Below are 15474 nucleotides of genomic sequence, written 5' to 3'. Positions count from 1 at the left end.
CATAATTGGGTAAAGTAGACTGAGTGAGTTTTGGAAAACCACTCTTCAATTGGTCAGAAAAATTTTCAGGATATACACAGTATTATTAGTAATATTCTGTTTTCTTTCTATCCACATAGGTTTATTCACAAGCAACAAAAGCCTGGTATCTGTAAGGTCTCGATGTCCTTGTACAGCAATCATTATCAAGAATGCTCTTATTAATGAGATAGCAGAAAAGGTATGAATAGGTACCATTTTTTTCATTCATTTGTGATATACCTAATAATTACGGGCCTGTGTATACATATCGCTATTAAATTCAGACTTCCGCTCTCCCCATGGTTTGTTTAGAATTGGGTAAACGAATCATGAAAGTACTCCGTCCTTCGGAGAGGACGTTAAACCGTCGGTCCCGTGTGCAGAGAGCCATACCTGTACATGTATTTCGCAGCCAGTTTCGAAAAGAGTAGGGTGTTAACTCCTGACTGTTCCCAACCCGTCCCGGTGTTCAAATGGATCTTAATGAAAATAAGCTTCAATAGAGGCTTTCTTGGGTTATCCAGGGTTGTCAAAGGCCAAACAAATCAAATCAAAAAAAAAATTGTATGCGCTGGAATGAAATAGCAATTTTCTTCATTTTGCCTCTTTTTTTTGACTCAAAAATTAAAAGGGGACAATGTGATCAGTAGCTATCAGTGAAAACTAACTTCTCAAATAGGAGTCTATTCTTTATGCAAATCACACATATTGCTTTAATCAGTGATGAATCCACACTTTTACAGTGGTGTTTATGTGAATGCAAGTCAACAGCAGCACGCTCACACGTAATATAAATTTGATCATGCCTATAGAACTTGTGTGCGTACTGCATATACTTGCTTACGAGTTCACCAGTCGAGTATGTCCCAGCTGTGTGAAGCTCAATAACGATCGGCAACCTAATACACGCATTGACGATAATAAGCACTGAATGAAATAGCAAATTTCTTTGTTTACCTCATTTGATGGCTCAAAATTAAAAGGGGACGTAATGTGATCAGTGAAAACTAACATTTTGTGGAAAACAAATGAGCATCTATTCTTTATTGAATTGCACATTATTGCTTTAACCATTAAGGTCTGCATGTGTGAATGTTTGAAATAGCTTTCTGATATATTTCCCTGTTATGTATGTGCTTTTTTTCAATCCCAGCATAAAGATGCAGGTACAGCAGACTACACAGAGAGGATAGATAGATGGACTGTCCGCCCTGGAATGGATGAGGAAAGTCCTATCAGAGTCAAATATGGTGCTCACATAATATTACCGGTATGTATTGATACTTCCCCCCTCCCCCAGGGTTCGCTAGTACTGTGGGTGTGTGCACCACCTCATTGTAAATGCTGCCAACTGTGGAGGTGTGTGTGTTTTGCCACATACCAACTGTGGAGTCTGCTAACAACCGTGGAGCTCCACAGTTGGAGATAACCTCAAAAAATGGGGGTTTTGAGCCATAGAGGTGGGTATACCATGCACCTGCCATTTTCTGATTTGTAACCCGTACGAAACTTGTTGAGCTGATCCTGGTTGCGAAGGTTATTTGTGGAATGTCTAGGGTAGCTTAGGGTGTGCACTCTTGAAGCAGCAAAGTCCCTGATTTGTTGTTAAATGGTTTATGGAATGATGTGTGTGTGGGGGGAGTGTATAGGTAATTAGGTAGGGGTGTGCACAGGGGTGTTTCTTTCTCTAATGTACAAGATACATGTCACAAATTGTGGACCAATTTGACAGGTATACTGCATACTAAAATATGTGCAAATCAATCAATCAAGCAATAAATCAATCAATCAATCAGTCAATCAATCATGGGTGTGCCTTTGAAGTAAGAATCTGTTTAAGTCACTTTGGATAGTTTGTGATGTTTCACACAAAGTTAAAATCAAAATATCATTCATGTATATCTGAATGGTTATAGTGTTGCATCACTTTTAAGGGATGAGTCTATAGGAATAACGACCAAACAAAGAAATTCTTGTTTAAGCCGTAATATTGTAGTCTTTCAACCCTTTCACAACTTCAGCTGTGTAACTTACAAAAATTCCCGCTAAAAAGTGGTTCTTTTAATTTTAGAAAATACATTAATAATCGCATTGGACTTTTCGTACTGATCGTACTATAAGTGACCACCAGCCTATAATGTTCTATTCACACTTTAGACTGGGATTACATGTGACGTCATTGCCAGGCAATTGGTCTCTATTGTTCCTTGTCCGGAAATATGCCCACGCAGTCAGGGACCGTGCTTTTAAAACTCCCGCCAGATCACAATAAGGCCATTGAACTGCGTAGTAGCCATACGTACTCATTGAAGTATAACGGTATACGTTCCTTACCGACTCATTATTAATGTGTGGAAAGGGGTCAGGGACGACATTCTGATCATTCTAATCCTTTCTTTTGAGGTCAATAGATAAAAGAAAGGCCTTGAACACAGGTGCCGAGTTGTAGATAATATTTAATCATCAAAGCTGATGGCATAAGAAATTTCGAGGAGGCAGCGCTTATTATTTCTTGTAAACACAATCTAATGTGGTACTCACTACATGTAGAAGGCCGGGCGGGTTTTGAAAATTAGTGCATGAAGCTAGTAAAGATATAGCTTTAATCAATTAAAATACTATGGCTGGATATCAAAAAAATCGCGAGGCATTAAGTATTAATTTTTATATTATTATGACAAAATCCAGTCCCTTCTCAATTGAATAGGCTCCGAGATTAGACTTTCCTTTCCAAAAATAAATTATATGGCCTAGCTGAGGACATGATATAGGCCTAATCTAAACCCATATTCGGTATCCAGAAACCTTCACAGTCTCGCATCGCATTAAACTAGACAAAGTTCGCTAAACTGAGGCCTGCTTCAATTGCCAACCTTTATCGAGGCGAGTTTGAGGTTTCATAGTCATTTTTTCCTATACCATTTTTCACCCGATGTGGCAGTGATGTCAGCGTTGTGAACAGCTGTTTATTTCGGCGCATCTATGCGGTGTCTTTAAGCGGCGTGCGTATGTAGGCCTACACCAGCGCCATCGAACTCCAGCGAGTGATGCTGCGCCTAACAAAATTCGCATCATATCACTTTCCCGCCATGAGTGTCGCAAAATACATCCTCTCCCCGGGGGAGTACAGATTTATGTTCATTGCATTCTGGAAAGCGGACATTTCGGCTGGTGCCTTCATCACAAAAAAGGAATCCCCGATCATCACGATAATGGCGCGCGATCACGAACACCCGGTAAGCGGTAGAGCGTTTCAACCAATGACAAGTCTTGATTGCGTCCGTTTGTCTGCAATGCGCGTGCGCCACGCCGCTCATTGCAACCGGCATGGTAGTATGAAACCAGCACAGAGGAGTAAGATATCTTACTGACGTGACCCCGGATGTGGCGTCACTGTCACATCAGGGTGAAATGTAGTCTCGGTACCAGCGGTTTGTGCTCCTCCGTCACCGTTAGTGACGGAGGAGCACAAACCGCTGGTACCAAGACTAGGTGAAATGGTATTGAACAACGCATAAAGCAGCCAAATTTGTCATAAGTTTGAATAGCCATTAGAACAACCGTGAATATAGTGTCAGAAAGTCTTACACATCTTAGTATAACCTTGTCGTTTAGTGTGACACTGAATGCAGCGCCATATTTGGAATATATTCGTACACGGTGTGGGCAAATAGTTGCTCAAATGTAGGCTAAGTAGGCCTAAATCATGAAAATCGCTTAATCGGAATAATACTAACCAGTAACGGACACTGAGACAGCACTACGTTTGAAGTTTGAGGTAAGTAAAGCTTTTCCTTGTTATAAAAAACAAGGAAAAGGCAGTCATTTTATCACAACGCGATATTTTAAAAAAGTACATTTTGAGAGGGCCTACGCTGGTTCTTTTGATTCTAGTGTAAAATCTGTTCATCACATGTAGTCCGATTTGGTATCTATGGTCTCATCAAAGTCTTGAGAACTCGTTTTGATGTTATGTTGGTTAACAAAAACGATACAGTTAAAAAAAGCGGTATTTATGCAAGCGACGTATCTATTGTGTAAAATGCATTGAAAATTGTCGGCTAAAGAGGGCATAAATTAAAATCGCGAAGAGTAATAGCAACAATAACTATCTACATTCCAAGCGGAAGCGCTTTTCAAAAACATACCACCTTTTTTGAGGCAATCGCTGAAACCGAAATATGAAATTCCAGGCCATCTGTAAAAAAGTGCGTGAGCAGAAATTACCATGAACTTGGGTCACTGAAACAAGTGTTTATATTGGTGTCAGGCCTATCATAGTGATACAACAATTATCCCCCAATAATGGCTTTCATTTGAACCGTTATTTGTTAAACTGCGATTTTTACTTTTGAGAAATCAATGAATGTATCAAAAAACTTTTCGAAAGTCGATTTAAAATGGCATAACCCGTTAATTCAATTTAACAAGGGTAAGCAAAAGTACTTGATCACATCAACAATTAAGGGGTGGGGTATGAACCTTTGGACAGTATTTATTGTGCGACATTAGAGCACATCAGACATATCGAATTGCATTCTGAATACGGAGAATGTCCTTCTGATTTTTTGAAATTTGCATGTAATACACATTTTATGGCAAATGATTAAAAATTGATATTTTTGATATTTAACAGTACTGAAGTAAATTTTATAAATCTGATGATTTATACTTAAAGTGTATGTAGGTGGGATGAAAAGCCGACGATCAATTGAAAATTTTGACCTTTCGTATTGAAAATATGGATTTTTTCCCCAAAACACCAAAAAAATATGGTCTTTTGGGGAAAAAAATCTATATCTTCAATGTGAAAGGTCAAAATTTTCAATTGATCATCGGCTTTTCCTCCCAACTACATACACTTTAAGAATATGTCATTAGATTTATAAAATTTACTTCGAGGACTGTTATATATCAAAAATGTGAAAAATATCAAATTTTAATAATTTGTCATAAAACTTGTATTATATCGTGAATTTCAAAAATGAAAATTATTTGATATCAGAAAGACATTCTTTGTATTCAGAATGCAATTCGATACGTCTGAGGTGCTCTCATGTCCCACAAAAAATACTGTTGAAACGATCAAACGCTCATTCCAGATCCCTTAAGATGGCTTGTCTTCATTGTCTACATGTAATCATACTACTATGATCTGAATCTGAGCTGATACCAACCCAAACTAATGATTTAAGGCTATGCCAGGTTTATTATTATTATATTTGTTCTAGCGCAAAAGAAACTTAAAGTTTTTATTGTTTTAATTTGATATCATTAATAAGACCTCTATGAAAGATAGAAAACAGAATATAAAAAAATCTGAAAACCCACCTTTAATATGTGGTCTCAATTTCAAAAGTGTACCATAAGGCGACAAAAAAAAAATGGTTTACAGGCCCAGCAGATTTTGCATTTTGAGATTTTTTTTAATGTCGTTACAATCATGTAAAATCAGCTGTTTTTTGGCCAAAATGTATAGATTTTGAAAAAAAATCAGTAAATTTTAAACATATGTTGCAAAAAATCATCAATTTTTTTGCCATATTTTTCAAGCTTTCAGTGTTATTTTAAGGTTATTTTATCATCCAGAAAAGAAAAAAAATCCCCACCAACCAACCCTACTTGGAAAGTCCATCCATTTGTTAACAGGGTTTTTATTTCATCGCCTAAACTAGTGATATTTCAAATGATTTGTTGTGATAAGGAAATAGCCTTTATCACAACATTTTGTTTGTCAGTCCAGTGGCATAGCCACCTGGGGGCGCACCATCATATGGAAAAGTAGTCTCCTTTGCTCAAATAAAAGGGGTCCCACAGTTAAGCAGTGGGAGAAAATTGTCTTTTTTCACTTTCAACTTCAATTATTATAAAGGGAAAGTCTTTTATTTTTTGGCTCACTCTTAATTGTCTCATGTATATATTAAACTTTACTTTCCCAGATTTTCAAGGAAATCTGATGAAAGACCTTGTCGTACAAGAGCACTAAACACCGCAAGGTATTCCCAAAATCTCACTCGATTTACGGCGAAATACACTGACATGCACCCGTGTCTTTAAAATAGCGTGCTATAGACGGCCCTCACTTGATAATAGTCAGTCCGATTGACTTGGCTCAAACGGTATTTCATAGAAATACTTTGTCAGATTCTACTCTCTAAAAAGGAATCTGATTGGTTACAAAATGCCGCCGTACCATAGGAAAAACCATACCATCTTCCCTAGAGCCCTGCTTAGTGTGTTGTGTGGTAATGTATGCATTGTGCATTGACCTCGGACGCCTCTGTACACACAGCGTGCACACACTGGAGTCGAGTATAAATTATTTAAAGAGACTTTCATAGGAAAACTTTTCCATATGTGGAAAAGTTAGGCCCACTTTTGTGCAGAAAAGATTTGACCAGTCAGCTGTGCTATGAGCATGCACAATAATGACCAGGGACAGGCGATTTGCGCGGAACTTTTTTTTCCGCGCAATTGGCTATTTTTTTCCTATGGGCAGGGATACATGATTTGCACTGAAAAAGAGTTCCGCGCAATTCCGCGCAATTTGCTATTTTTTTCCGCGCAAATCGCCTGTCCCTGATAATGACCTATCGTCATGCATGCATGCACACACATCATGCATAGGGAGTTTATTGATGATCGATGACCCCGGTCAATAGACATCCGGTTCGCCATGCTTGATAGTAGCTATCGGCTGATTCGTCGGATGTATTTTAGGGCAAAATGTCACCCTGTTCCCCTTATCCAATCAAAACAAGTTTTATATCACAAGAATCCTTAGCTCAAGTAGGTCAATAAACCAGCCGTGTTCTCAAAAAAAGTCCCATCACTTTAATAGGCTGTTACATTTAACGCAAGTAGCCCCAGAAAAAAGTGAAAAATTAGCACATTTTCCATTGACGGCACAGAATTTTGAGCGAAATAGTAAGTTAAAGTTTAAAGTTAAAAAGACACCCTGTTCTCATCATCAGAAATTTTTGAAGTGAGGTTTTTATTGATAATGATACTTTTAACATGCTAAATCCGGGCGTGTTCGTGTAAATTTGATCAACGCATGAACAGCGTGCGGGTAGATAGAACAGCAGAGAGGGAATTCACCCATGATTTCCTGTGGTTAAGCGGCGTGCATCGCTGAGCAAATGCACTCAAATTTTCCATATGAGGGGGGCATGTGCCCTGGTGCCACCTTAGGGGGCCATGTGCTATAGGGGGCACCAGATTGACCAATTCAGCATCAATTCTGCGCCCCTTCCAAGACATAAAAGTCAAAATTTTTCATTTCAGCACAGTGTCATTTGAAATATCAATTTAAGACCGATATTGAACTTCATTATAACCAAAATCAATTAGTGGTAGGCCTTATTTGTACACATTTTCACATGCTCCGCATGCAATTGTTTCAAGAATTGGGGGAGGGTGCCATTATGTATCCTTAGCCCTGGGCGCCATAACCCCTAGCTAAGCCAAGCCACTGTGTCAGTCAGCATTCAATGAACTGTCACTCTGTTTTTATAATGATATTTTGATTCTATATCAGTAGATAATTGTTCTCTAAACTAATAAATATATGTGATATCTACCCAAACTTCCGGCTTCATATCTAAATCAAACAGTTCCAGACTAGAATAAACTGAAAAGCAGACATCTTGATTTATCATTTTAATTTTTGTACAGTTTAATTTCATGACCTAAACATGTTTGTTCACAAATAGAAAGGATGTTAACTATTATGATACATATATTTTTCTATCCTATAACATTTTAACCCCCTGAGCACTACCTGCCGATCTAACATTGTCTCTGATTGGTCAATTACATGATATCTTCACTTTAATCACCAATCAGAATGGAACTTTGCAATTAATTAACTCCATTTTTTTGTGTGGTGAAATTATTCTAACAATGTTGCTGATTGGTCCAATTGATAATGAAAACTTTTTTTGGCTAATCGGCGGATAATGGTTAAAATTATATTTAGAATCTTAGTATTTACATAATTATGATATGCTCTTGAACAACTCAGGTTAAGAAATTGTCTTTTATTATTTTGATGAGAACATGTACCAATCAATATAGGTTGAGCCAGCAAAGTTTCTTGTCCAGGGGAATTTCAAGCTAACTCAATTTATCCATGAGAGTGTACTAACCACTGCCAGGGTTCGAACCCGCAACCTCTCGCACTATAATAATAATAATAATATTTATTTGAATTACTTGCAAAATACAACAAAAATAACAGTACATTTACACACTTTACATTTCCTACACATGACAAAAGCAAATAATTCAGGATGAGTGAAATGGGATTAAAGTCCAATTTTAGGAAATTTTGAACAAAATGACCCATCCATATACAAAATTTGTCCTAGAAAAAGAGGTCATTAAAGCCATAATGTACGATCTTATAATATGAAATTGTTTTTTTTTTTTTTCAAACCTGATTTTTTTGCATATTTGTAATATTTACACATGTCCCAACTTGCACCTAAATGGAATCGGCCAAATTTGTTGTCTTTGTAGGTCAACAGAACAAAGTTCGACATAATATCATAATTAAAAATTATGATAATATGTCCTCCATAGAACTGCATGTTAAATGGCCAAAATAACCAGTGGGTTTTCTTACATTTTACTTTGTTATTTCAACTTAAAATGGACAGCAACCCTTCCCGGCAGTTATTACTAATATTATTTCAACATTTTGAATAAAGAATAACAAAATTAAAATTTGACAGAAATCGTACATTAAGGGATGGGTTCATTAAAGTAGCGTTCTCCGAAAAGTTTTTCGATAAATTCATTAATTTCTCAAAAAGTAAAAATCTCAGTTTAATAAATAACGGTTAAAATGAAAGCCATTATTGGGGGCCTAATTATCGTATCATTATAATAGGTCTGGCACCAATGCAAGCATTTGTTTCGGTGTCCCAAATTCATAGTAAAATATGCTGACGCTATTTTTACAAATCGCCTGGAATTGCATATTTAGGTTCCAGCGATTGCTGAAAAAAGTGGTGTATGTTTCTGAAAAGCGTTTCCGCTTGGAATGTAGATGCCTATTATTGAGCTAAATGTCCGTGATTTTAATTTATAAGCTCTTTCATTGACAATTTGCAACGTCTTTTTCATACCATACTATATGCCTGCTTGAATCCCGATATTTAAAAAATTTGGGATTTTAAACCAAACAACCAGCAAAAAGAGTTCTCTAAACTGTCTTCTAACCGCAGATAACATTAGATCGACTGTGCTATTGGTAGAATTTAAGCGAGAACCAAAAGTGTTCGCCGAAGTCATGCAAATATGGACTATCGGAGAATATAGCGTTTTGTAAGAAGTTGCATTTTTGACAATGTTTTATATGTTCTTGCTATGAAGAACATTAAGAATTTACTTCAAACGTTGTATGTAGTTTACATACCTATTCCGGTTCGGCTATGTATATATTAGAATCCTTGATCGTCGTTATTTGCAATGTCTTTTGCACTTTTCTCCTCCATAAAATGGCGAAAATATTCCTATTACAGAACAACACCTCCAAGTCACTTTAAAATACCACAGCACTATCATGACTATATAGCTTGCGTTGACAGTTCTGACAGAATACAAGTCACTACATGTATGCATTGAGCGCATTGGAATCCCAATTCTTTCTCACATTGATTGATTTCAAACAATTGATTCGAACCAACGCCCTTGATCCTAATGTACTGTGTTCAGAAGTTTTGAATTGAGTTATCAAATTTGTAACAGCTGGACTCAGTCTTTCGTATAATAAGCGTCACATTGTAATTCACATTAGATAAATGAATGTGAAATGAATAAGAGAGTAATTTATCGGTGAGTTATGTACTGGGACTGTTTTCTATATAACTGTATTATTTCTTGTTGTTTTCTATTATATTTGTTGGTTTAGTTTATCGCTATGCACAGCTCCAAGATATAGTATATTAGTATAGTGCGTTTTTTAATTTTTTAATTCATCCTATTATTTTGGCTTCAGATGGGCATAAACCATTATTTACAGTTATTGCTGATAGTATTTCTTTATTTTTGGTAAACCGAAATAATAAACTATAAAACCATTAACTGATAGAATATATTTCATATAAAGTAGCGTGAAAGTCGATTCGAGTTTATCGTCCCCGCCGTGTCACTTTTTGGAAACCAAAATACCGCATCAAATTTTCAAAAATGCCAAAATAATTCATTATTTTCAAAGTATCAGTGTTTTCACCAGTTTTAGCAATTGGAAACATATATTTTGTTTGTAAAACATATATTCATAACTTGGAAGCATGAAACCAGGCTCTTTTCTAATTTTTCTAGTCCTTACCCATATAAAAAAAAACATGTTTATAAATCACATGTATGAGTTTGGCTTCAAATCAACACGCATTTTAGGTCAATATTGAAATCTGATGAAATAATGAAAAATGAAAAAAGAAAAAGTCACCTCACCAACCTGAAAAAAAGTAACGATAAACTCGGAATTGACTTTCATGGGCCTAATCTATACTGTCATGTTGGTGCAAATTAGAGCATTTGAGATTGTTCATCAGGTGGTAAAAGTTGTTCCTGATAGAGCATCGGTGGTCGCCGTTTAAATTTCAAGCCGTAACAGTATCAGAAATGTTGAATGATATCAGGCAGCTGTTAATTGCCTAACCCACCCCTCCCCAAGCCTCGAAATAAGCAGGCACCCAGGAGCCAATGGTCATAACATTTTGGCTCCTGGTCCACACCAAAACCAGGCTCCTCTTTTTTTTTTCAAATAGAGCCTGTTAGTTAAATCGGTTTTTGTATGTAACATGTACAATTAAAAATTAAATGACTCATAGTCATAGCTCTTTAAAAATGCCTCCTGGTTCACTAGATAATCACAGGACCAGGAACCGCTTTTTCCAAATGTGTGGTTCCTGGTCTAGATCTGCTTATTTCGATGCTTGCCCCTAATATAAACCCCGGGCCATAAACACAATACATGCCCCTCACATCCACACACGTACACCTCGCTCTGCTTTCACTTTGCAATGGAGCTTATAACTCCCCATAATAGAACTCAGGAAATCATTTTGTATTCTTACATGTCAAAACTAAGCATACGCCAGTCATTATTTTGCTATCGGGGGAGCACTTCAATTATATGAGATCTACTAATGACGCCTACTAATTTCAAAAGACTTTTTGGCAACATTATCAGTGATAAATATAATAAAAGTTGTCAATGAAACAATAAAAGCGTCTAAATCATGATGACGATAGATCCAATGTTATATTATGTTTGACATATTTAATCAGTGGCGTGGATTTCTTTTTTGACATGGGGGGGGGGAATGGAGTTGGAAAAAAATTGAAGTATAGTAAATCGAGCGACAATATATGGCAATTATGGTACAATTGCGCACTAAGTGCTCGAAAAATTTTGGTATTTTGAAGCTAAACTGATGAAATATGGTGTAAAAGTAGAATAAATGCGCTTGTGGCGCGTGAAAATTTGCACTTTTGGGGCTAAAATGGGCAAAATATGAGGTTAATTTGATCAGAAACCCATTATCAGGCATCGACATGGGGGATGACTGTATGGACCATCCCCTGGCAAAATATTGGGGGATAAATCCCCCATCCCGGGATCTACGCCTATGCATGATATTTTTGGATTTTAGTATATTTTGATGTTTTCATAGTGCAATAGTATTTTGGTTAAATTAATATTTTTGCGTGCAATAATATGACCGAAAGTGCTTTTCTGATCTAATACTTTTTTCCCTATAGATGCAATTTTGATGTCTTTTAAAAGTTTTCTTAAAGTGTTTAATATTTATATGTATGTTCAAATTGTAATTTTACATGTAATTTGGCCGTTTGGCCACGATATATGTAAAATAAAATACCGATATTAAATAATAATAATAGCTGATTTCTCTACTAAGTAGAGAAATTACAGATTCATGTAAAATAACTTACTTTGTCTTTAATACAGGGCTTAAGGTTTGCACATCGAAACTAACAAAGATACTGGACAAGGTGCTAAAATCTAAATTTTGCTGATTCATGGATTTCTACATTCTCCGGATGAAATCACTGAACAGGCTTTTTACAGCCCTACATACATGTAGGCCTACTACGCATCAGTCATATTCACCATAGACCCTAGAAAATAACGCCACTGAGCTATATGGAAGTCCCCCCCCCCCCCGGACAAGACAAATTTCAATACCATTTAAAGTTAGAAGTACTTGCCCACTGAAGCATGATTAATAGCTGCTAGTATTGCATAATATTATTACTATAGTCTGGTCAGTACTAAAATCGCAGAGTGATTTAAAAATATTACTATAGTCTGGTCAGTACTAAAAGCGCAGAGTGACTTTATTTATTGCATTTTTAATTAAAAGAACCACTTTTTAGGTAAGTTACACAGCTGAAGTTGTGATAGTATTGAGATACAACAATATCATGGTATAAACAAGAATATGTTCCTTTGGTAAAAATTTCTATAGTCTCTACCCTTAAGGCTTTAATATACCACATGGCTGAAAATGTGACCCCTGTTCTCTCTACTGTCTATGGTTTCAGTGCAGTATGTTCCTGTATGGTCATTTGTACTTAATTTTTTATATGCAATCCAAATCATCCATATAATAAATGGTTAGTACATGTTTTTGTCACAAATTTAACTCTCTGGATGAGTGTTGGGAGTGAAGTTGTACAAAATAATGCAAATCTACTGAGATGTTGATGCATCTAATGCAGGAACTCCAAAGTGGGGAATGCATTGGACGCATCAACATCTCAGTACGTTATTTCTCAGTGCATTATTTTTTACAATTTCTCGAACAATTTCTCAAGCAATAAGTGATTCACACGTTTATTAACCTATTTCATACACAAGAAAAAAATTCCATGATTTTTGCTATTTTTATAACAAAATTGTCACTAAAAATGTTGGAAAATACAAGCCAATATAAATGCATCAACCGACAAGAAAAATGAATGCATCTGAAAGCACTGTGTGTAGTACGCAAATTAGGCGCCCATGTATACACAATCAATGCATGTTTTATATATTTTCTAACATTTGCTCTGATCGGTTCTCGCTATCTAAGAGTGTTTGAACGAGTAATATTACAAGTGCCAACAGATGCCTTAAAGGATCCAAGTCCAATCAGGTAATTTATGATCCATGCAACCCCAATCATCTGTAATACTTTCAAATGGGTAGTACATGTATTTGTCCAAATGTTACTCTGTGGATGATTCTTTCTTTTTATGGCAATATAGAAAAGTAAATACCCCAATAAATACAGCAAGTAATAATACAAGTAGGCAACAGATGCCTATAAGGATCCAAGCCCAATCGGGTAATTTAGGATCCATGCAACCCCAATCATCCGTAATACTAGTTGGGTAGGGTGGGTAGTATATGGGATTACAACTATCTGGACTCGGACATCTGTAATACTCCGGACAAATGTAACTCTCTGGATAATTCTGAAGAAAAACTATCTGATCTTCATATATCCATTCTTTCAACTCTTTATTTGAATCTGAATCATTGTAGCAATCACAGTGTAGTCTTGCATATGTTAAATCTAATATACGTAAGGTAGGGTGTTGCAGGACAGATTTGGATATAACGTTAAGAGCTGTGTGACTCAAAATCAACGTTTCTAACTGAGGCAGATTTTGCAAATTGTTTATAATCTTAGTAGAGTCATAATCATTGTTATGGCTGTAATTGAGAAATATCAGATCCTTCAAAATTACTCCATCCAACAAAGTTGGACTTTGAAACTGACAACAGCTATTTTCACTTACATCAAGATATGATAATGATGTCAAGTTATTCAAGAATGTAATATGATCATCATTGAGATGGGTGATAGAATTGGAACTAATATCAAGGACTTCAAGCTTGGGTACATTGAAGATTGTCAATTGAAATCTATAAATATAATATGTACCTTTCAGATACAACTGTTCCAAATTGGGTGCCTGAAATTGCTGAAATTTTGTTTGACGAAAATCAACGTCACTCTCTGAAAGATTGAGGGTCACAAGATGGGGGAATACGACACTCTCACCAGTTACTAGGTCATGATAATATTGCTCATGACTGGCATCCAACACTTCAAGATTGGGGAAGAACTGACATAAAGATGTGATATTGTAGAATTGATGGCAATAAAGCCATGAGTGACTCATGTTTAACTTTTTCAAATTTGGGAGTATACATGGAAGCTTACATGACTTCACATACACAAATGTTATATCCAATGTTTCCAGGGAGGACATTGAACATAGTGTATCTTCAAAATTATATATTTCATCACTTTGAGATAGATTCAACAACTTTAAGTCAGTACTGTATGTTAAATTCAAATGGGCAGCTTCCATGTCACTAAAATATGTCAGATGTAACTCTTGCAAATTGTACAGACCTCTGAATGTATCTTTAGTGCTTTCCATTCTATAATCTGCACGTACACCCAATACTTCAAGTGTTGGAAACCAAGCAAATGAAGAATCGTGAAACTGAATAGTATTATACCCCCAATCAGTATATGGTAATATGTATTCAAGTTTAAGATCATGCAGTAATATATTTTGTTTGGCTAATGGTTCAAATGTAGATAAATCCACATATTCATCATCATATCTATCATGCACATAAAAAGTCAGAGACAAGTTCTGTAGCGAAGACTGCGAAAAGGCCAAAGCTTCCATAGCCGTATCTATATCTGGATATATATCAACATTGAGACTAGTGAGATTTCCTAGGAGCTGATAGGAAATATCTGGTACCACATGGTTGTACTCAGAAGTAAAGGGATAAGAGTAATGGAGTGATTTCAGAGGAATGGCCTGTAGACAACCATCAACTAGATTGACATTACTATCAAACAATTCCAATGATTCCAGTCTTCTTAGGGAGCACAAATTCAATTCGACTTTGATTACATCCCTCAGAATCAAGTGCTGTAATGTTATCAGATCATTCAATAAAGTCTCCAAAGTATCCATGTAGTCCCTACCCATCGTCAAGTTAACATCCAGATGAAGTAAGGAAGTGAGTTTGGCAAATGGTGCTCTGTCGGAAATCATCAAAGATCTGCTAAAACTTACAGAAAGGTTCAGTAGGTTTTTGAGTCCAGCAAAAGTCATAGCCGTCAGATTGGATATGTGATTACCAGTAAGGTTTAGCACTCGTAGCTGGCCTAATCCCATAAATGCTCCATCTTCTATGAAGGATATCTCATTATGAGACAAGTCCAAATGTGTCAGATTGCTTAAGGCATCGAAAGCCTTGTGCTCAATAACGGATAAGTTATTTGAAGATATATCCAAACAAAGTAGGTTGGTAAAGGTAATGAATGCATCGCTAGGAACATCAATTAACTGATTGTTGGATAGATCAAGATACGTCACATTGTTAGCGTTGATGTG

General features: G+C 36.2%; 1 protein-coding gene across 1 annotated transcript in view; it reads left to right on the top strand.

The window, feature by feature from the left end:
• The window catches only part of LOC140157240 (uncharacterized), an 82023-nt gene that overhangs the window by 55761 nt on the left and 10788 nt on the right, over positions 1–15474 (top strand). The window contains exons 7-8 of the mRNA XM_072180361.1: positions 120–220; positions 1175–1291. Of these exons, the coding sequence (XP_072036462.1) occupies positions 120–220; positions 1175–1291 (218 nt within the window). The remainder of the gene's footprint in view (positions 1–119; positions 221–1174; positions 1292–15474) is intronic.

This window comes from Amphiura filiformis, chromosome 7 (assembly GCF_039555335.1).
Source record: "Amphiura filiformis chromosome 7, Afil_fr2py, whole genome shotgun sequence".
Taxonomy (NCBI): Eukaryota; Metazoa; Echinodermata; class Ophiuroidea; order Amphilepidida; family Amphiuridae; genus Amphiura; species Amphiura filiformis.
This window is presented reverse-complemented; position numbering and strand designations above follow the sequence as displayed.